Source organism: Macaca mulatta, chromosome 1 (assembly GCF_049350105.2).
Source record: "Macaca mulatta isolate MMU2019108-1 chromosome 1, T2T-MMU8v2.0, whole genome shotgun sequence".
In the NCBI taxonomy this organism is placed as follows: Eukaryota; Metazoa; Chordata; class Mammalia; order Primates; family Cercopithecidae; genus Macaca; species Macaca mulatta.
The window spans coordinates 195,700,559-195,724,289 of NC_133406.1; the positions used below are offsets into that span (position 1 = coordinate 195,700,559).

General features: G+C 41.2%; 1 protein-coding gene and 2 long non-coding RNA genes across 10 annotated transcripts in view; 2 read left to right on the plus strand and 1 right to left on the minus strand.

The window, feature by feature from the left end:
• Positions 1–22,757, minus strand: part of LOC144333841 (uncharacterized) — a 30,489-nt gene extending 7,732 nt beyond the window's left edge. The window contains exon 1 of the long non-coding RNA XR_013402931.1: positions 19,676–22,757. This is a non-coding gene — a long non-coding RNA (uncharacterized LOC144333841). The remainder of the gene's footprint in view (positions 1–19,675) is intronic.
• The window catches only part of EIF2B3 (eukaryotic translation initiation factor 2B subunit gamma), a 147,316-nt gene that overhangs the window by 60,467 nt on the left and 63,118 nt on the right, over positions 1–23,731 (plus strand). For all 8 annotated transcript variants that reach the window (XR_013406584.1, XR_013406604.1, XR_013406558.1 and 5 more), the window contains 1 exon segment: positions 3,568–3,679. Coding sequence is in view for 4 of the 8 variants with exons in the window: in XM_028843036.2 (XP_028698869.1) it covers positions 3,568–3,679 (112 nt within the window). In the remaining 4 variants the exon portion in view is untranslated.
• On the plus strand, positions 7,850–10,644 carry LOC144333811 (uncharacterized). Its single transcript, XR_013402876.1, has 2 exons — positions 7,850–8,250; positions 8,568–10,644. It is a non-coding gene; the product is annotated as an uncharacterized LOC144333811 (long non-coding RNA).

Below are 23,731 nucleotides of genomic sequence, written 5' to 3' on the forward strand. Positions count from 1 at the left end.
TGCTGGCCTTATAAAATGAGTTGGAATTCCCAGCTCTAGACATAGCACCTGCCATAGGGTAGGTGTACAAAGATATTTATTGGTAGAATGAATGAATCAATGAATGAATGGATAAGCAAAATGTGTGTAGATGAGACAGAAGAATCAGTCAGAGAAGTAAAAGTCAACTAGGGGAAAAAACGTGAATACTTGAATATGACAGATTTTTTTTTTTTTTAAATAGAAGTTCAGTTTTATCTGCTTTCTTAAGTTTGTGTAGCCTTTCTTCTTAGGAAGACATTCTACAATTACCTGCTCTGCTCCCAAAGTGAAATTCATATTTTGCTAAAGCAGAACAGAAAGAAACCTTTCCAAGTTTCTATAATTTGTATCACATTCTGAAGTCCCAGTTACTATGATAGCTGTAAAGAAGCAATACAAGGTGGAGGGTCTGAGAGGGAGAGAAAAGGGACTAAAGTGCAACATAGCTAAAAAATTGGCTGGCTGGAAATTATTGCTCCCAGGACATCAGTGATTCAAGGTTTCTGTGAGCCTTAGGACTTGGGTAGGGAAAGCATTCCAAATTATATCCAAAAATAACATCTCCGTGTTTCTTTTTTAAATGGCTGACTCATAATGAGACCCTTACAGACTTTGTTACATTCTCAAGTTTCCATGTAATGTATAAATTGATATATGTCTAAGCTGCTATGTGGCATTTGAAATTCTCTGCAAAATTTAGCTTCAAATTGGCAGCATTTGCTCTTCCTTTTTTGGATTTCATTTGGTTATTGAACAAAAAACCCTAACATATATTTTTTTTATAATTGTTTTTCCTCATTTATATTCAAACACTGCATATAAGATGACCAGACACCATCTGATTGGTGACTTTAAATATTTTCAAGTACCTGAACTAAACATATTGCACAATTGAATAGTATATTTGGTTATAGGTATACAGGCAGCTTTAGCCAACAGTGAAACATATTCTGTTATTTAGCAGCCATTGTCTGTCAGTAGGAAGCAAATTCATCTTTACAGATCTCATTTTTTCTAGAGCTAAACTTTCTGTTTCTCCTTTATAAAGAGGTATTGAGGCATTGCTTTATTTGGTTGTTGTGAGAATTAGAGGGTGTATTTTGTTTAATTTTTAAACTTAACATTTTATTTAATGTTTTAGTTAATAACACTATTATAAATGCTTTACAAATATTAATTCACTTAATCTACATAATAAACCCATGAGACAAACACTATTATTATCCCCATTTTATAGATGAAACTGAGGAACAGAGAAGTTAAGTAAATTGCTGTAACATAAACTGATAATTGGCTAAGCTGGGATTCATACCCAGGTGTTCTGGCTCCAGAACTTCTGTTCTTAATCATTCTGCTATTTTGTCACTATGTGAAAATGTTTCTGTAAGGTATAGATAGTGTACAGTTTAGTAGCACATATTATTAAGTATGTAACACTGTACTAGATGTTATGGAAGATATAAAAGAATCAGAAGCCTGCCTTTGAAAAGTTTATAATCTAGTTGGGGAAGAGAAGTATGACATAGAAAATAGCAATAATATAGCAGCCTGTAAGATCACTGTCTACCAAGAACCATTCACACATAATAAAATATACACTTTTTAAAATGCCTTATACATAGCATAGAATCTACTGCCTGTAGTTAATGTTGATTGAATGTGAATGATTTAAATAATATTATTCCCATTTTCACAGTAAGAAGACCTGGGTTATTATTTGCAGAGAGAAAATTCTTTAAAAAAAAAAAAAAAAATGAAGTGCCCTAAATAAATAAAGTAACATTACTTATTTATTTATTTATTTATTTACTGAGATGGAGTCTCGCTCTGTTGCCCAGGCTGGAGTGCAGTGGCGTGATCTCAGCTCAGTGCAGCCTCTGCCTCCTGGGTTCAAGTGAGTCTCCTGCCTCAGTCTCCCAAGTAGCTGGGGTTACAGGCGCCCGCCACCACACTCAGCAGCTGATTTTTTTATTTTCAGTAGAGACGGGTTTCACCATGTTGGCCAGGCTGGGCTGGAACTCCTGACCTCAGGTGATCCACCTGCCTTGGCCTCCCAAAGTGCTGGGATTACAGGCGTGAGCCACCATGCCCGGCCTATTTATTTATTTTTGAGAGAAGGTCTTGGTCTGTCATCCAAGCTGGAGTGTACTACAGCAGTCATGGCTCACTGCAGCCTTAGCCTCCCAGGCTAAAGGGATCCCCCTGTCTCAGCTTCCTCACTATAGGTACGTGCCACCATGCCCAGCTAATTTTTTAATTATTTGTAGAGATGAGGTCTTGCAGTGTTGCCCAGGCTGATCTCGAATTCCTGGGCTTAAATGATGCTTCTGCCTCAGCCTCCCAAAGTGCTGGAATTACAGGCATGAACCACTGCCCAGCATCTCTCTTTCTTTGTAATATATATTCAATATATATATATAAGGCATACATAATATAATATATATAATTATTTTCTGAGCTATCTGAGAATAAGTTGCAGATATGATTTTCCTTTGTCTTTAAATATGTCGATATGTATTTCCTCCATCTCCTCCAAAAATGATAGTCTCTAAAAACAGGAAATTACGTTGGTACCATACTTCAATATACAGACTTTATTTAAACTTCACCAATTAACTTGATAATATCCTTTAGAGCAGTACAAAACAAATTTGATCACCCATGTTTTAAATACCATGGCATGTGCTATAGGACACTCATTGGTATAGTTTGCATGTTCCCCCAAATCTCATATTGAAATGTAATCCCCAGTTTTGGAGATAGGGCCTCGGGGGAGGTGTTTGGGTCATGGGTGCGGATCTCTCATGGCTTGGTGCTGTTCTTGTGATAGTGAGTGAGTTCTCGTTTAAAGGTATGTGGCATCTTGCCCCCAGCTCTCTCTTATTCCCCTCTCTTGCCATGTGACTATTCTGCTCTCACTTTACCTTCTACCATGAGTAAAAAGGTCCCTGAGGCTTCCGCAGAAACCTCCTGTATGCTTCCTGTATACCCTGCAGAACCATGAGACAATTATAAATTATAAGTATTTCTTTGTAAATTACCTAGTCACAGATTCTTTATGGTAACGCAGAATGGCCTAACACACTTATTATGGCTCCTCTCTCATCTCAATCCTGTGGTTTTTTTGTTTGTTTGTTTTTGTTTTTTTTGAGATGGAATCTCACTCTGTCACCCACGCTGGAGTGTACTACAGTGGCACGATCTCAGCTCACTGCAACCTCCACCTCCCAGGTTCAAGTAATTCTGCCTCAGCCTCCCAAGCAGCTGGGACTACAGGGCATACTACCACACTCGGCTAATTTTTGTATTTTTAGTAGAGACAGTGTTTCACCATGTTGGCCAGGCTGGTCTCAAACTCCTGACCCCAGGTGATCCACCCAACTCGGCCTCCCAAAGTATTGGGATTACAGGCGTGAGCCACTGCACCCACCCTTCAATCCTGTGTTGGTTCCAAGAGCACTGAGCAGATACTGTGTTCCCTGGCTTATTCATGCAGGCAGGGCAAATGGCTTTATTTGATTTTTTTTTTTCTTTTGTATGATTCAGTGGAGCAGCGTGACTTCATTGGAGTGGACAGCACAGGAAAGAGGCTGCTCTTCATGGCTAATGAAGCAGACTTGGATGAAGAGCTGGTCATTAAGGGATCCATCCTACAGAAGTAAGCCCTAGGGTGTTTTCTTCTGGCAATTATCCTTGTCTTAAAACAAAATAAAACCACCCAGTGGGTGGGAAAGAGGGAATGAAAACTAGACTATACTGTGTGAAATTGACAAAAGTATGTGAATATTTTTCCCATGAGACAAGATGAAGGCTTTTCTTCACTGCGTAAGCCTGTTTCTGTCTTTTCTTGCCAAGGTAGAGCCAAATCCTGCATAAGAGTCAGGCAAAGCAGCTGTGAGAAGAACAAGACTGTCTTTCTGACAATGTTATAAAACCCCCTTTAAAAAAAAAAAGCGGTGAAAAAAACAACATAAAATGTACCATTCTAACCTTTGGTTTTTTGTTTGTCTTTGTTTTGTTTTGTTTTTTTGGTTTGTTTTGTTTTGGTTTGTTTTTTGTTTTTGTTTTTCGTTGTTTGAGATGGAGTCTCACTCTGTCACCCAGGCTAGAGTGCAGTGGTATAATCTTGGCTTACTGCGACTCTGCCTCCTGGGTTCAAGTGATTCTCCTGCCTCAGCCTCCTGAGTAGCTGGGATTACAGGTATGCACCACCATGCCCAGCTATTTTTTGTATTTTTAGTAGAGATGGAGTTTCACCATGTTGGCCAGGCTGGTCTCGAACTCCTGACCTCAAGTGATCTACCTACCTTGGCCTCCCAAAGTGCTGAGATTACAGGCATGAGCCACCATGCCCGGCCCATTCTAAGTGGACTTTTTTTTTGAGATGGAGTCTTGCTCTATTGCCCAGGCTGGAATGCAATGGTGCAATCTGGGCTCACTGCAACCTCTGCCTCCCAGATTCAAGCGATTCTCCTGCCTCAGCCTCCCAAGCAGCTGGGACTACAGGCACCCACCACCACACCCAGCTAATTTTTGTATTTTTAGTAGATACGGGGTTTCATCATATTGACCGGGCTGGTCTTGAACTCCTGACCCGTAGTCCACCCGCCTCAGTCTCCCAAAGTGCTGGGATTACAGGCGTGAGCCACCATGCCCGGCCCTAACTGGCTATATATATATATATATATATATATATATTTTTTTTTTTTTTTTTTTTTTTTTTTGAGACGGAGTCTTGCTCTGTCACCCAGGCTGGAGTGCAGTGGCCGGATCTCAGCTCACTGCAAGCTCCGCCTCCCGGGTTTACGCCATTCTCCTGCCTCAGCCTCCCGAGTAGCTGGGACTGCAGGCGCCCGCCACCTCGCCTGGCTATTTTTTTGTATTTTTTAGTAGAGACGGGGTTTCACCGTGTTAGCCGGGATCGTCTCTCGATCTCCTGACCTCGTGATCCGCCCATCTCGGCCTCCCAAAGTGCTGGGATTACAGGCTTGAGCCACCGCGCCCGGCCCTAACTGGCTATTTTTAAGTGAACAGTTCAGTAGTGTTAAATGTGTTCAAATTGTGGTGAAACAGATCTCGAGAACTTTCATCTTGCAAATCTGAAATTCTATACCCATCAAACAACAACTCCCCATTTTTTTTCTCCCCACAAGTCCTTGCTACCTATGATTCTACTTTAAATGTCTCATGTAAGTGAAATCATACAATATTTGTCTTTTTGTGACTGTCTTTTTATTTTACTTATTTACTTATTTTACTTAGCATAATGTCCATGTTGTAGCACATAACTGGATTTCCTTTTTTTAAAGACTGAATAATATTCCATTGTATGTATATACCACATTTTGTCATCCATTTATCTTCTGACAGACATTTGAGTTGCTGCCACCTCTTGACTGTTGTGAATAGTGCTGCAGTGAACGTGGGTGTACAGACATCTCTTCAAGACCTTGCTTTCAGTTCTTTTGGATATATATTTAGAAGTGAGATTACTGGATCATATGATAGAGAACTATGATGTTTAATTTTTTGAGGAAGCTACATACTGTTTCCATGGCATTTTCACTGTTTTATAATCCCACCAAGTGGGATTAAGATCCCCAGTTTCTCCACACCAGTACTTACATGGTAACTGATATCAGATACAGAAGGAAAAGAGACAATTCATTTGTGTTATATCAAAACAAACAAAACATCCAGGCAGAGCCGTGACTCAAGCATGAATAAGATCAAAAGAATCAGAATGTCAGCCGTACAAATATGCTACAGAAAACAAAATGAAAGCAAGAAAAATATCCTGTAAAAGACAAAGAAGCTATCCTGAAACGAATATAGCTCACGAAATAAAAGAAATTTTCTTAAAACTATGCAACTGTATAACCATAAAACTACTTATTAAAACATGAATTTAATAAATAAAAGTTCAGCAATGAGATGATAAAAAAGAGGATATTATAGAACTAAAAAAAAAGAGGATTGGCCGGTTGCAATGGCTCATGCCTATAATCCCAGCACTTTGGGAGGCAGAGGCGGGTGGATCACAAGGTCAGGAGATGGAGACCATCCTGGCTAACACAGTGAAACCCCGTGTCTACTAAAAATACAAAAATTAGCCGGGCGTGGTGGCATGTGCCTGTAGTCCCAGGTACTTGGGAGGCTGAGGCAGGAGAATCACTTGAACTGGGGAGGCAGAGGTTGCAGTGAGCCAATCTCGTGCCATTGCACTCCAGCCTGGGCGACAGAGTGAGACTCGGTCTCAAAAAAAAAAAAAAAAACCAGGTTTAAATAATTACAGAATTAATACATTTTAAAATAGCAAAAGAATGGAATAAACACCACTGAAAATCAAATTGTTGGCAAAAAGGAATGGTTTCAGATATGAGTGATCTAGGTAAAAAAGAAAATCGTTTAAGAAATTGGAATCGCCGGGCGCGGTGGCTCAAGCCTGTAATCCCAGCACTTTGGGAGGCCGAGACGGGCGGATCACGAGGTCAGGAGATCGAGACCATCCTGGCTAATACGGTGAAACCCCGTCTCTACTAAAAATACAAAAAACTAGCCGGGCGAGGTGGCGGGCGCCTGTGGTCCCAGCTACTCGGGAGGCTGAGGCAGGAGAATGGCGGGAACCCGGGAGGCGGAGCTTGCAGTGAGCTGAGGTCCGGCCACTGCACTCCAGCCCAGCGACAGAGCAAGACTCCGTCTCAAAAAAAAAAAAAAAAAAAAAAAAAAAAAGAAATTGGAATCTCTGAGGTTGGAGGATCGCTTGAGTCTAAGAGGTTGAGGCTGCAGTGAGCCATGGTTGTACTACTGTACTCCAGGCTGGGTGACAGAGCGAGACCCTGTCTCAAAAAATGAAAGAAAGAGAGGGAGAAAGAGAAGGAGGGAGGGAGGAAGGAAGGGAGGGAAAGAAAGAAAAGAAAGAAATTAGAATTTCATAGAAATGAAATACAAAGATGATTAAATGTAATTAATGAATTAATGCCTCCGAATTAGAACATGGATTTCTAGAAAGAAAGAAATGAAGGGGGAAGAAAACATCAGTGAAATTATTTTTTAATTTTTCTTAGGATAAAAGGAGCTGGATTTCTAGACTGAAAGGAAACTGAGTTCCCAGTAAAATGGAGAAAAGAAACATACCAAGTTTATCATTGTGAAATTTTATAACTGCTAACAAAGAGACCTTACAAGCTCCCGGAAAGGAGAGAGGATATCATATACAAAGGAATTAAAATAGCTTTGAACTTCCTAACAGCAACACTGGCAACTATAAACAATGCCTTTAACATTCTTATTTCTATCTAATCAAACTATCAATCAAATATGAGAGTAGAATGAGAACTTTTTAGACATTTGCTTTCCATGCATCTGTTTTCAGAAAGCTACTAGACAAGGATGCACACTTTTACTGCTGTTACCCAACATAGTACTGGAAGTCCTAGCTAAAGCAGTCAAACAAGAGAAGGAAATAAAGGGCATCTAAATTGGAAAGGAAGAAGTCAAATTATCTGTGTTTGCAGATGATATAATTTTATATTTGGAAAAACCTAAAGACTCCATGAAAAACTATTAGAACTGATAAATACAGTAAAGTTCCAGGATACAAAATCAACATATGAAAATCAGTAGTATTTCTATGTGCTAACAGCAAAGAATCTGAAAAAGAATTAGCCGGGCATGGTGGCATGTGCCTGTAGTCCCAGCTACTTGGGAGGCTGACGCATGAGTAGTGCTTGAAGCTGGGAGGCAGAGCTTGCAGTGAGCCAAGATGGTGCCGCTGCACTCCAGCCTGGGCAACAGAGCAAGACTCAGTCTCAAAAAAAAAAAAAAGAATCTGAAAAAGAAATCAAGAAAGTAATTCTATTATAATAGCTACAAATAAAATAAAATACCTGGGGATTAACTTAACCAAAGAAGCAAAAGATGTCTACAATGAACATTATAAAATATTGATGCAATAATTTGAAGAGGACACAAAAAGTGGGAAGATATTCCATGTTCATGGATTGAAAAAAATCAGTATTATTACAATGTAGTTGTTACAATTACTCCTCAAAGCAATCTACAGATTTTTTTTTTTTTTTTCTTGAGAGAGCATCTTGCTCTATATCCCAGGTTAGAGTACAGTGGCATGATCTCAGCTCACTGCACCTTCCACCTCCCAGGCTCAAGCGATTCTCCTGCCTCAGCTGCCCAAGTTGCTGGGATTACAGGCGCCCACCACCACGCCCAGCTAATTTTTGTATTTTTAGTGGAGACGGGGTTTCACCATGTTGCCCAGGCTGGTCTCGAACTCTTGACCTCACGTGACCCACCCACCTCAGCCTCCCAAAGTGCTGAGATTACAGGCATGAGCCACCACGCCTGGCTGCAATCTACAGATTTTATGCAATCCCTATCAAAATACCAATAACATGCTTCACAGAAATAGAAAAAGCAATCCTAAAATTTATATGAAATTGGCTGGGCATGGTGGCTCATGCCTGTAATCCCAGCACTTTGGGAGGCCAAGGCAGGTGAATCATTTGAGGTCAGGAGTTCGAGACCAGCCTGGCCAATGTGGTGAAACCCCATCTCTACTAAAAATACAAAAATTAGCTGAGCGTGGTGGTGGGCACCTGTGATCCCAGCTACTTGGGAGACTGAGGTGGGAGAATCACATGAGACGGAGGTTACAGTGAGCTGAGACTGTGCCATTGCACTCCAGCCTGGGCAACAGAGCAAGACTCCATCTCAAAAAAAAAAAAAATTACATGGAATTACAAAAGACCCAGAATAGCCAAAGCTATCCTAAGCAAAAAGAACAAAACTACAGGAATCATATTACCTGACTTCAAATTATACTACAGAGCTTTGGTAACCAAAACAGCATGGTACTGGCATAAAAACAGACATATAGGTCAGTGGAACAGAATAAAGAACCAGAGATAAATCCATACACCTTCAGTGAACTCATTTTTGACAAAGGTGCCAAGAATATACGTTGGGGAAAGGACAATCTCTTTAATAAATGGTGCTAGGAAAACTGGATATCCATATGCAAAAGAATGAAACTAAACCCCTGTCTCTTTCCATATACAAAAATCAAATCAAAATGGTTAAAGACCTAAATCTAAGACCTCAAACTTTGAAGCTACTACAAGAAACCATTGAGGAAAGTCTCCAGGACATTAGTCGGAGCAAAGATTTCTAGAGTAATACCCCACAAGCATAGGCAGCCAAAGCAAAAATGGACAAATGGGATCATATCAAGTTAAAAAGCTTTTGTACAGCAGAGGAAACAATCAATAAAGTGAAGAGACAACCCACAGAATGAGAGAAAATATTTGCAAACTACCCATCTGACAAGGGATTAATAACCAAAATATAGAAGGAACTCAAACAACTCTATAGGAAAAAACCTAATCTGGGCTTTTAAATGGGCAAAAGATCTGAATAGACATTTCTCAAAAGAAGTCTGTATACAAATAAATGTCAAGCAGATATATGAAAAGGTGCTCAACATCATTGATCATCAGAGAAATGCAAATAAAAACAATGAGATGTCATCTCACCTTAGTTAAAATGCCTTTTATCCAAAAGTGAGGCAGTAGCAAATCCTGGCAAGGTTGTGGAGAAAGGGGAACTCTCATATGCTGTTGATGGGAATGTAAATTAGTACAGCCACTATGAGTAACAGTTTGAAGGCTCCTCAAAAAACGAAAAATGGAGCTACCATACAATCCAGCAATCCCACTCCTAGGTATATACCCACAAGAAAGGAAATCAGTATATTGAAGAGATATTTGCGTTCCCATGTTTATTGCAGCACTATTCACAATAGCCAAGATCTGGAAGCAACCTAAGTGTCCATCAACAGATGAATGGATAAAGAAAACGTGGTACAAATACACTATTGAGTACTATTCAGACATAAAAAAGAATGAGATCCTGTCATTTGCTACAACATGGATGGAACTGGAGGTCATTATGTTAAGTGAAATAAACCAGGCATGGAAAGACAAACTACATGTTTTCACTTACTTGCTTGTGTGAGCTAAAAATCAATGTAACTCATGGAGATAGAGAGTAGAAGGTTGGCTACCAGAGGCTGGAAAGGGTAGAGAGTGTGGGGGCGTGGGGGGAGGGGGGAATGGTTAATGGGTACAAAAAATTAGTTAGAAAGAATGAATAAAACCTAATATTTGCTAGTGCAACAGGGTAACTATAGTCAAAAACAATTTAATTGTACATTTTAAAATAACTACGAGAGTATAATTGGATTGTTTGTCACTCAAGGGATAAATGCTTGAGGTAATGGATACCTCCGTTTACCCCGATGTGATTATTACATATTGTATGCCTGTATCAAAATATCTCATGTAACCCATCAGTATATGTACCTAGCATGTACCCACAAAAATTAAAGATTAAATCAAAAAAGGAAAGCTGCTAGAGTTTATGTAACACCAAAACCTTAGCATAAACTAAGAAAGAGGAAGACACAGGATATAAGAAAAAGGGCATTCATGCTTGAACCTGGGAGGCAGAGGTTGCAGTGAGCCTAGATCACATCATTGCACTCCAGCCTGAGCAACAGAGGGAGACTCTGCTCAAAAAAAAAGAGAGAGAGAGAGAAGAAAGAAAGAGAAGAAAGAGAGGGAGGGAGGGAGGGATAGAGGGAGGGAAGGAAGGAAGGAGAAGGGAGGGGAGGGGAGGGGAGGGGAGGGGGGAGGGAGGGAGGGAGGAAGGAAGGAAGGAAGAAAGGAAAAAAGGAAAAAAAGGAGGGACAAAGGACATTCAGGCTGGGTGTGAAGGAAGGAAGGAAGGGAGGGAGGGAGGGAGGGAAGGAAGGAAAGGAAGGGAAGGAAAGGAAGGAAAAAGGACATTCAGGCCAGGTGTGGTGGTTCATGCCTGTAATCCCAGCACTTTGGGAGGCCAAAATGGGCAGATCACGAGGTCATGAGATCAAGACCATCCTGGCCAACATGGAGAAACCCCATCTCTACTAAAAATACAAAAAAAAAAAAAAATTTGCCGGGCATGGTGGTGCATGCCTGTAATCCCAGCTACTCAGGAGGCTGAGGCAGGAGAATCACTTGAATCTGGGAGGCGGAGATTGCAGTGAGCCAAGATTGCACCACTGCCCTCCAGCCTGGCGACAGAGTGAGCCTCCGTCTCAAAAAAAAAAAAAAAAAGGACATTCAATTAAGATAAAATGAATCCCCACGATGATGATGAAGGGAGATTCCAGGCTAACACATGTACACCCAGTGTAAATGGCAACCAGACCAGAATGGAATAGGTCAGAAAACTTGGGAATGATTTATTCAAGATGATCATATTTCTTCTGATGAAAATGACACAATGTAATGTGTTTCAACATTTTGAGATGATTTGGAGCACTTAGTAGTTAGTTTGGAGTTGTATTGGTAAGCACCTAGAAAATCAAGAAGGCGATTATTCACACCAAGGCAAACTACAAAAATGTGCAGGTGAAAAAATTCTTAGCGACTGCGTGGTTCAGCTGTAACTAGTTTTTTTTTTTTTTCTTTTTTTTTGAGACAGAGTCTCACTCTGTTGCCCAGGCTCGAGTGCAGTGGCTGATCTCAGCTCACTGCAGCCTCTGCCTCCTGAGTTCAAGTGATTCTCCTGCCTCAGCCTCCCAAGTAGTTGGGATTATAGGATGCACCACCACGCGTGGCTAATTTTTTTTGTATTTTTAACAGAGATGGAGTTTCACCATGTTGGCCAGGCTGGTTTCGAACTCCTGACCTCAAGTGATCCACCCACCTCAGCCTCCCAAAATGCTAAGATTACAGGCCTAAGCCACCAAGCCTGGCCTGTAACTAATATTTAAATATGCATGCTAATGCAATCACTGATACAGTCTAACCCAAATTATGATTTAATTACTTTGGAATGATGAGAGGAGGTTAGTATGTTGGACACATGAGGGAAGAGTGAAATCGTCCTCTTCTATAGTTAGTAGCTAATACATGGAGCTGAAGTCATAATAATTTAAGCATCGATTATTGAGCTGACCAAAATAATATAACAATTATTGGGAAGGTAAAAGGCATAAGGAAGTATGGGTGTATATGATGGGAGCAGGGTTGATGATGAAAATAAGTTAAGTCCTGTTTTCCACAATGGAAAATCAGATTATTCCTGAAATGGAAAACCCGAGAAATACCAGTATAAGAATGCTACTGGCAGCACTTTGGGAGGCAGAGGCAGGCGGATCACCTGAGGTCAGGAGTTTGAGACCAGCCTGTCTAACTTGGTGAAACCCCGTTTCTACTAAAAATACAGAAAATTGGCCAGGTTTGGTGGCGCATACCTATAGTCTCAGCTACTCGGGAGGCTGAGGCAGGAGAATTGCTTGAACCTGGGAGGCAGAGGTTACAGTGAGCCAAGCTGGCGCCATTGCACTCCTGCTTGGGCAGCAAGAGTGAAATTCTGTCTAAAAAAAAAAAAAAAAAAAAGCAACTATGCTATTGCTGGGCACAGAGGCTCACTCCTATAATCCCAGCACTTTGGGAGGCCAAGATGGCCAGATCACTTGAGGTCAGGAGTTCGAGACCAGCCTGGTCAACATGGTGAAATCCTCTCTACTCAAATTAGAAAAATTATTTGAGTGTGGTGACAAATACCTGTGATCCCAGTTACTCGGGAGGCTGAGGCAGGAGAATCGCTTGAACTTGGGAGGCGGAGGTTACAGTGGAGCCAAGATTGTGCCACTGCACTGCACTCCAACCTGGACTTGGAAGACAGAGCAAGACTCCATCTCAAAAAAAAAAAGAAAGAAAAAAAAAGTGTTATTGGTGGAAAAATAAATACTAAGTGGATCTGCTAAAAGAGTTAAAAATGGGCATATCTGGGGAACAGAAAATGCGCAGGAAAGGGAATAGATGGTCAATTTTTTCCTTAAAAGCTTGAGAAGCGACTTGCCGTTTTATGTGCATATGTAACTTCAATTTTAATTTTTAAAAATAAGAACAAGGTATAATACATTAAAAGTTTCTGAATCAAGTAAAATCTAAAGGTTTTTTTTTGTTGTTTGTTTGTTTGTTTGTTTTTGAGATGGAGTTTTTGCTGTTGTTGCCCAGGCTGGAGTATAATGGCGCGATCTTGGCTCACCGCAACCTCCGCCTCCCGGGTTCAAGCAATTCTCCTACCTGAGCCACCCGAGTAGCTGGGATTACAGGCATGTGCCACTATGCCTGGCTAATTTTGTATTTTTGGTAGAGATGGGATTTCACCATGTTGGTCAGGCTGGTCTCAAACTGCTGACCTCAAGTGATCAGCCCACCTCAGCCTCCCAAAGTGCTGGGATTACAGGCGTGAGCCATCATGCCTGGCAAATCTGCAGATTTTAAGAGTATAGTGTGTTCTAATATAATTTGGCCAGATATATCCTTATGTACTTATTAAGCTTTGGGGATAAAGAAAGAATTCTTCAAGTATCCAGAGGCAAAAAGCAAATCATTTACATGGAGGAAAAAATTAGGCTTACCTCTGAGTTATTCCCAACATTTAATACAAGAGGAACAATATCCTGTCCACACACTTTTCAGGGAAAGAAAGTAGAACTCAAGAATATTATAAACTGAGTATGCAGATTGATAGATAACCAGAAAAAAAAGAATATTATAAACAATGAAGATTTTATTCAAATATGAAAGCAGTAGGAAGACATTCTCAGGCATGAAAAGACTTGTGACATATGAGCCCTGAGCTCTTTTTTTTTTTTTTTTTTTTTAGACAGAATCTTGCTCTTCTTCAAGACTGGAGTACAGTGGCGTGATCTCGGCTCACTGCAGCCTCTGCCTCCTGGGCTCAATCAATCCTCCTACCTCAGCCTCCTGAGTAGCCACCACTAAAAGAGCCAGGTGTGCACCACCACACTTGGCTAACTTTTGTTTGCTTTTTGTTGAGATAAAGTCTCATATTGCCCAGGCTGGTCTCAAACCCCTGGGCTCAAGTGATGCTCCCACCTTGGCCTCCCAAAGTGTTGGGATTACAGGAGGGAGCCACCATGCCAGGCCTGAGCCCTTCTTGAAAATAAAACTTCAACCAGCCTGTAATCCTAGCACTTTTGGAGGCCAAGGTAGGCGGATCACTTGAGCCCTGGAGTTCAAGATAAACCTGGGCAATATGGTGAGATCTCATCTGTATGAAACAAACAAACAAACAAACAAAAATTGCCAAGTGCAGTGGCATATCCCTGTAGTCCCAGCTACTCCGGAGGCCAAGGTGAGAGGATTGCTTGAGAACAGGAGGCAGAGGCTGCAGTGAGCCAAGATCACGCCACTGCACTCTAGCCTAGGCGACAGAGAGAGACCCTGTCTCAAAATTAAAATAAAATAAAATGCCAAGAATTGAGTCAAAATAAAGAATATGGTAATAGAGAAACCATGGTCGTTAACATTTAGCCCATTTATATGTAGAACTGACACACAACAACTATAGGAATTATGGTTGCAGAATGTAATTTAAATATCTTGAACCTGGACAACATAAAAATATAACTGCCATTGCCGGGCATGGTGGCTCACGCCTGTAATCCCAGCACTTTGGGAGGCCGAGGCAGGTGGATCTTGAGGTCAGGAGATCGAGATCATCCTGGCTAACACAGTGAAACCCCGTCTCTACTAAAAATACAAAAAATTAGCCGGGCGTGGTGGCGGACACCTGTAGTCCCAGCTACTCGGGAGGCTGAGGCAGGAGAATGGCGTGAACCCGGGGGGCGGAGCTTGCAGTGAGCCGAGATCGCGCCACTGCACTCCAGCCTGGGTAACAGCGAGATTCCATCTCAAAAAAAAAAAAAAAATATATATATATATATATATAACTGCCAAAAATCAAGAGATAAAAGTGTGGGAAGAAAAAACATTGCTAGATATTAATAACATCATCTTTCATAGTAGGAAGTTAGAAAAAATTAACAAACCTAAAAAAATGCCATAATAATTCCAGCCTCTTAATCTTTTGTTCTTAATCTGTTTTTAGGCACGAGATCTTCTAAGAAATAGTATCTGTAATGGTGAAGATATATTAAGTTTACTTTTTCCTTCATTTTTACTTTTTCTTTTGTTAAATACCACTAAAATTGAATTTTTTTTTTTTTTTTGAGATGGAGTCTCGCTCTGCCGCCCAGGCTGGAGTGCAGTGGCGCGATCTCGGCTCACTGCAAGCTCCGCCTCCCGGGTTCACGCCATTCTCCTGCCTCAGCCTCCGAGTAGCTGGGACTACAGGCGCGCACCACCACGCCCGGCTAATTTTTTGTATTTTTAGTAGAGACGGGGTTTCACCATGTTAGCCAGGATGGTCTCGATCTCCTGACCTCGTGATCCGCCCGCCTCGGCCTCCCAAAGTGCTGGAATGACAGGCGTGAGCCACCGCGCCCGGCGAATAGTCATTTTTATATTAAAAATAAAATAAAATTTTTAAAATAGCATTTTGTTTTTTATAACAGTACATCTATCTATTTGTATATGTACATAAAGAAGTGTCTATAATGATTATTACTCCTAGGTAATGAGAATTAAAGCCAGGCACAATGGCTCACTCCTGTAATCCCAGCACTTTGGGAGACCTAAGCTGGAGAATCACTTTTGCCCAGGATTTCAAGACCAGCCTGGGCAACATAGCAGGACCTCATCTCTACAAATTATTTTTTTTAATTCACTGAGCATGGTGGCACATGCCTCTAATCCCAGCTGCTGAGGTGGCTGAGGCAGGAGGATTGCTTGAGCCTGAGAGGTCAAGGCTGCAGTTAATTTTCATCATTCTTGAGAGAAAGTACCTGGGAGGTCGAGGCTGCAGTGCGTTGTGATCATGCTATTACATTCCAGCCTGGGCAACAGGGCGAGACCCTATCTCAAAAAATAAAAAAATTTTTTTTTTTTTTTTTTCTGAGACACGGTCTCACTCTGTCGCCCAGACTGGAGTGCAGTGGTGCAATCTCTGCTCACCACAATCTCCGCCTTCCAGGCTCAAACGATTCTCCTGCCTCAGCCTCCCGAGTAGCTGGAATTACAGGCATGCGCCACTACCACCCAGCTAATTTTTGTATTTTTAGTAGAGACAGGATTTCACCATGTTGGCCAGGCTAGTCTTGAACTCCTGTCCTCAAATGATCCACCTGCCTCAGCCTCCCAAACTGCTGGGATTACAGGTGTGAGGCACCGCACCTGGCCAAAAAATATATATAAAATTTAAAAATAAATAATGGGCCAGGCACATTAACTCACGCCTGTAATCCCAGCACTTTGGGAGGCCAAGGCGGGCGGATCACAAGGTCAGGAGATTGAGACCATCCTGGCTAACACGGTGAAACCTCATCTCTACTAAAAATACAAAAAATTAGCCGGGCGTGGTGGCGGGTGCCTGTAGTCCCAGCCACTTGGGAGGCTGAGGCAGGAGAATGGCATGAAGCCGGGAGGCGGAGCTGGCAGTGAGCCGAGATCGCACCACTGCACTCCAGCCTGGGTGACAGAGCGAGACTCCGTCTCAAAAAAATAAATGGAAGGAAGGAAGGAAGGGAGGGAGGGAGGGAGGGAGGGAGAATTTTTTAAACTTAGTAATTCTCTAAAGTCCTTGAATTCTGTAAGATAAGTACATCCTTTTTCATAAAATAAATGTGATGTTTCTTTTTTAAAAACAACATTTAGCTGAGATAGTAACAATTCTGGAATGTGGAAGTATTGATGATGATTATTTTTTTTCTTTATACTTTTCTGTATTTTAAAAACTCCGGCTGGGCACGGTGGCTCACACCTATAATCCCAACACTTTGGGAGGCCGAGGTGGGTGGATCACCTGAGGTAAGGAGTGCGAGACCAGCCTGGCTAACATAGTGAAACCCATTTCTACTAAAAAGACAAAAAGTTACCCAGGCATGGTGGCGCACACCTATAGTCCCAGCTACTTGGGAGGCTGAGGCTGGAGAATCACTTGAACCCAGGAGGCGGAGGTTGCAGTGAGCCGAGATCGCGCCATTGCACTCCAGCTTGAGCAACAAAAGCGAAACTCTGTCTAAAAAAAAAAAGAGAAAAAATTCCCAATTTAAAAAGTTTTAAAAGCAAGTAAGGTTGAGTGTGGTGGCTCACACCTCTAATGTCCACTTTGGGAGACCGAGACAAGAGGATCACTTGAGGCCAGGAGTTTGAGACCAGCCTGGGCAACATCCTGTGACCCCCATCTCTACAAAAAGTTTTTGAAAAATTACCTGGGCATGGTGACGCATGCCTGTAGTCCCAGCTATTTGGGGGCAGAGACGGGAGGATCCCTTGCACTCAGGAATTTAAGGCTACAGTGAACTTTTTTCATGCCCCTCCACTCCAGCCTGGGTGACAGAGCGAGACCCTATCTGTACAAGAATTTTTCTTTTTTTTCCATTAAAACAGGCAATAGGGCCATCTAACTGGCAGGCTGTAGTTTGCTGACCCCACTCAGGTTCTTTTTTTTCTCCATAAAGAATATCTGTGATGGAGCCTTGTGAGCACAGCTTGTTTCTTACAGTGGTCAGGAAATAGCTGACTAGCTCTGGAATTCTGTGAAGAAAGAAGTAAGGGTTTTGTTTTGGATTTTTTTTTTTCCTAAATCCATTTATCAAAATCAAAACGTAGGAAGCAGAGGGAGTTTTTTTATATTTCAGAAAAGCTCGCCACAAGATGCAATTAAACAATAAATATCTCTTAATGTATTAAAAAATATGATCTTATTTGTAGCTATTGGGTTGGTGCAAAAGTAGTTGCGGTTTTTGCCATTTAAAAAAACGCAATTGCTTTTGCCCCAAAGTAATATTTCTAGAATTATAAACTGCCACAGCTGGAAGGTCATTTAGTTAGTCCAGTCTTCTATATTTCAGGCAGTGATTCTGAAAGCGAGGAAGAAGGGGTTTTGTTCAGTGTCATCTCTAGTTAGGGGCAGAACTGGTCCTTATTCATGAGGACATTCTACTTTTCAGGCACACATCCTTCAAATCTGGTCAAACCACTGTTTTGGTATTTAAGGCAGAAGACTTTCTCCTTGAGGCAGGGGACTTTATCTCAAATAGCTCATCAGCCTTGGTGGAAGATAGAAATATGCATGTAAAAGGTTAACTAACAATAGCAAGGAATATCAGATACTGAACAGTTATGGCCAACAGACAGTATTCTAAGAATTCAAAGGAGGTATCTAATCCTAGGGGCTGAGGTGGTCAGGGAAACCGAATAGAATAATTCGGACTTGAAAGATTGATTTGGTCCAGATATGGAAAGGGACATGGGAAGCTAGCTGAATCCTATATACAGAGAATGCCATGAGCAAAGGTGGGGAAGGACAATTTCACCTGAATGGAAGGTTCATGTTGGGAAACTTGGCTGAGATGTTAGGTTGGTCTAAAAATAGAGGGCCTTGAATACCAGGGAATTATTAAAGACTTTTGAGGAAGGAAATGATTATTCAAATATAGGATTCTGAAAAAAAATAATCTGACAGAAATGTGTAGGATAGATTTAAGGTATAAGACTTGAAAAGTATCACAGTGTTACATTGCTAAATTCAAGACTCTCAAGGAATTATGTCCTTTGGAATACAGAAAGGAAAACTAATTGTGATTAGCAATTATTATGTGAAATGAGGACCTGACTCACATGCATCCATCAAGCACTGATGTTTATGCTTTGTTCTGTATTAGAGATAGCAGCCTTAGACATTAAGTTCTTAAAAGCAAGAGTCATCTGTTTCTCTGGTTACAACTAAAGGGTTGGTGGAGGTTGTTTTCTGCTTTCTTTTTAACCTCCCTGGGAACTAGTTTATGGCTCCATACAATGGAGTGTTAGTAAATGCCTTAATTGTAATTATATTTGACAACAAGAGCAAGGCTTGGGCATGATGGCAGCAAAGAAGATGGACATAGTCAGAGGTGAGGTGATAATGAAAAGCAGGTGGATGTGTCTTTTTCCTTCATAGATGTCAAGCTCAGGGCCTTGACTAAGCACTGGAGTCACTGAGACCAGATAGATCTTCTGTCAGTTTCCTAAGAGTAGGTTGCATTTTTATTTGTTGGCAGATTGTTTTCCTTGTTATTTTAATTTGTAATCCACACCCCAGTGATTCAGGATCTTTGGTGTGTAGTTATAAAAGGGTTGCTGGCTGGATAAATATGCATAAAAATGTTCTCTCATTCCTATGACCCTCTGGGGTGTTGTGCCCCTCCTGCCTCAGTGAGATGCTGGTTAAAAGCTAATTAGATTCAAATTTTCAAGCACTTTCTGATTATAAGAATACAGTACTTCCTGCTGTCTTTTATCTTTTTTAAAAAGCTGAATTTCTAAAGATGGAGGCTAGTTCCTAGTGGGCAAACACCAGTTATCATGGATAAGGCCTTCATGTGTATAGGAAAATCAGAAACTTCTTGTAAAGTTTTTTTAACTTTTGTAAATTGGGTTCAGTGTATACTGCTCAGGAGATGGGTGCGCCAAAATCTCACAAATTACTGCTGAATAACTTACTCACGTAATGAAATACCACCTCTTCCCCCAAAACCTATGAAAATTTAAAAAAAAAATTTTAAAAAAGAGAGGAAAGGACAATGATAGAATGTCATTGTCAGTTTTCTCTCTTTCTGAGAGAGAGGCTGGGTGTGGTGGCTCACACCTGTAATCCCAGCACTTTAGGAGACTGAGGTGGGAGGATTGCTTGAACCCAGAAGTTTCAGACCAGCCTCGGCAACATAGCAAGACCCATTTCTCTCTTAAAAAAATAGAAAGAAAGAAAGAAAAAAAAAGCATTACTGGGGGGCAGGGAGGGATAAAATGTTTGCTTGATTTCAAAGACACTTGTTAGAATATGGTCAGATGCAGAGGCAACCCCCGCAGCAAGCTATTTAGTCATCAGTCAGTACTAGTAACTTTACTCCAAAGGGCCCAGATTCTTATGACCTCATTGGATTTAAACAAAGCACAACACCTTTCCTACATGTCTGATTGATGCCTTTCTGACTTGGAGAGGCATTACATGTAGTGGGAAACAATGTTACTGGTAGAAAGAGCTTGATATTGAAAATTCAAGTTCAGAGAATTTGCAATCTAGGCTGGAGAAAACCAGCTGTGTGACCTTGAGCAAATAACTTTATTTTTCTAAGCCTCAGTTTTCCCCGGCTGAAATTGGCTTAGTTGGTCTTTAAAGAAACGCCCCCTCCACCACCAGCTCTAAAATTCCTGCTTTATTTCTGACAGACATATGTTTTTAATAGTTCATTAAGTAAAAGATATTTGTGCCAAATATTTAATAAGAAAATCATGTAGCTTTTCCCCAATGTTACATTGTTTTCTTTTGAATAGTTGTCAAGTCTTTTTACTGGAAGAGTAATGAAAATATTAAAACAAGCTCCTAAAGGATATCTTTAAAATGGAATAAAATGTTCACAAGGTCATCTTGGAAGGTTTAGACATTTATATCTGGGGAGTCAAGGACTTCAGTCAAGACCTCAAAGATCATGGCCAGATATGTATTTCTGGGACTACAGATGGTGAGAAATGGTTTAAACCCTTGATTATTTTCCCAATGGTGTGGAAGTCTTGAAATACTATTTATGTAAATTAGTACCTCCACTGGTACTAACCAGCCCTAATTCCCAAAATACATCTCTAATTTGCAGTTTAGGGTGGGGGCAAGTATAGGCGGGGAAAGGGGCTTGTGGAAATTAGGATCACAAACCTTTCCCAAGGTATCTTGTCCAGTGTATTGTTACTCTTCTGTACTTTTAATTTACTTCTATAAAATGATATGGCTATAAGAGAACCCATGTCAATATCTTTAAGTCTTTTCTTTGGAGCTGGTTGTATAGACTTCAGAGAACAATCTTCCAATCTCCTGCCTGGGTGGGTAAAAGCTGTGCTGCCAATTCATGATCATTTCAGGGCTCCTGAGATACAAATCAAGTTGCTTCTTAGCTTTCCTTATAGATGGTTTAGGATTCAGCTTTCTTGGATATGCCGAATCTGTTACCACCACCATCCTTTGGTTTTCCAGCTTCCGAAATTTTGTCATCATCTCTTCTTGTGGTCTTTGTCCTTGTGGGTTTATGTCTTAAAAAAAAATTCTGTACTGACACTTCAATGAGTTTTCAGAAGGAGGATGGGTTAACACTTGTGTTTAATCTGCCATCTTTACTCAGAATCCTGTTTCCTTCATTTCAGCCTCAAATCTTTCTAGTCCCTTACTACTACCACTCCTACCCCCTCTTTTTTCTCTCCCTCTCTCTCTCTCTCTCTCTCTTCCCTCATTTCCTTCTTCATCCAGTCTAGGTCCTGTGCCTTCAGGCATTTCTCTCCAAGTCCAAAGTCTTTAGGAGAAATATTATGTACGGATATAAATTGGCAGCACTATAAATTCATGGCTCCTATCTTAGCTGAACCCTCAGAATCACTCTGCATTGTTCTATTTGTCCTGGGCCAGCTTTTCACTCCTCTCAGAAGCTGTTCTCTGCCATCACCACTCTCCTGTCAAAACACAGGCCTGCTGATTTCCCCAGCTACCCCATCCATGACTTTGCCTTTATTCAGACCCACCTTCGATTCCTTTCCTCCAGCATTGGAAGAAGTTTGGGGCCACTCCCTTCAATTTATGCCTTTTACCCCCTTTCTTCTGCCACTCCTGGAACCTTTTCTCCATTAGATTTTTCAACACTCTCTAGAATTTTCAACTTTGCTTTCTGCTATCTCTTTACCCCAAACCTATAAATACATTGCTTATAGAATAAAGCACAAATTCCTAAAGCCCTCAGTTATCTAATCATGCTTACCCCTCCAGCCTTATATCTTTCTCTACCACAACCCCATTCTCAACATTCTATCAGTAGCTATGGAAAATTGCTTATAGTTCTCTTAACTTCTGCATTCCTTTTAATGCCTCTGTCCTTTTACTTTTCACCATTCCTGGTAATCCTTCAGCCAAAGTTACTCTTCTCTCCCTGGCTAAGCACCCATTTTTCTTTCAAGACTCAGCTCAAGTATCATTTTTCTGTGAAGATTTTTCTAGTCTTTCCTGTTATAGGCAGAACTGTCCTTCTTCCTTTGTGCTCCCCTATATCCTAAGGAAAGTTCTGTGGTAACATCTATAATCCTGTATTGCTCTGGATTATAAGTTACATAAGGATAGTGGTTGTATTTTGTCTTTGTAGACCTAAGGTCTAATACATGGCCTGACATATAGTAGAATCCTAGTAAATTTGTTGAAAGAGGACATTAATGGAGCCAGAGTATCATCTTGTGTTTGAATGTGCTCTGGCAACAGAGTCTTTGTGGGCAGAGATGAGACTTCTTGACCTTGTGTATTGGAGAAAGGGCTGGAACAGCATCATTTGCACCACATTCTTTGGATCAGAGCAGTCACAAGCCCAGCCCAGAGTCATGAGATAACAAAATAGACTCTACCTCATGATGGGAGGAGCTGCAAAGTCACTTTACAAAAGGATACGGGTACAGAGAGGGGAATAATTGTGGTCATCTTTTTCTTTTTTTTTTTTTTCTTTTTTTTGATATGGAGTTTTGTTCTTGTTGCCCAGGCTGGAGTGCAGTGGCACGATCTCGGCTCACCTCAACCTCCACCTACCAGGTTCAAGCAATTCTGCTGCCTCAACCACCTGAGTAGCTGTCATGCGCCACCACGCCCAGCTAATTTTGTATTTTTAGTAGAGACAGGGTTTCTCCATGTTGGTTAGACTGGTCTCGAACTCCCAACCTCAGGTGATTCGCCCACCTTAGCCTCCCAAAGTGCTGGGATTACAGGTGTGAGCCACCACGCCCAGCTGTGACCATTTTTAAAACAATCTACTAGAGTCCCAACTACCGAAGCATTTTTTGTTTGTTTTTGAGACAGAGCTTCACTCTGCCGCCAGGCTGGAGTGCAATGGCACGATCTTGGCTCACTGCCACCTCCAACTCCCTGATTCAAGCGATTCTCCTGCCTCAGCCTCCCAAGTAGCTGGGATTACAGGCATGCCCCACCACACCCAGCTAATTTTTGTATTTTTAGTAGAGATAGGGTTTCACCATGTTGGCCAGGGTGGTCTCCATCTCCTGGCCTCGTGATCCGCCCACCTCGGCCTCCCAAAGTGCTGGGATTACAGGCATGAGCCACCGCGCCCAGCTACTACCAAAGCATTTTATTAGGGAATGACAAGATCAAATTTGCCTTCGAAAGATAACTCTGGATGCAATATGGAGAAGGGATTGGAGTTGGGTAAAAGAGGATGCAGAGAGACCAAGTAAAGGAGGGTATTGTAGTAATCCAGGTAAGAAGTAATGGTATTTGAACTAGGGTATTGACAGTAGAGTTGGAGAAAAGTAGATAAATTAGAGAAGGATTTAGCAGGTAAAATCTGAGGACTTGGTGTTTGAACCTTGGGGTTGAGAAGTGGAGTGGTGTCAAAAAAGACTCACATTTCAGGTTTGAGCAGCAGGATAGTAATGAGATAGGGAGCACAGGGTTTGTAGCAGGGAAATCCAAAGTTCATTTGGGGATCCAGGTAAACAGGAGGAAGTCATGTATAGACTCAGTGCTCAGAGGATAGGACTATGCTTCAGATATAAATTTGTAAGCATTAATATATAGATGTCAACTTAGTGTCTTGTAGATACCTGGTACTTAGGAGAAAGTTACTTACCCAGCTGTTGAACCTCAAGGGTGGGGAATGTCTGAGCTAGGTTGTTTTATAATCTCTTTTATCCCGGGC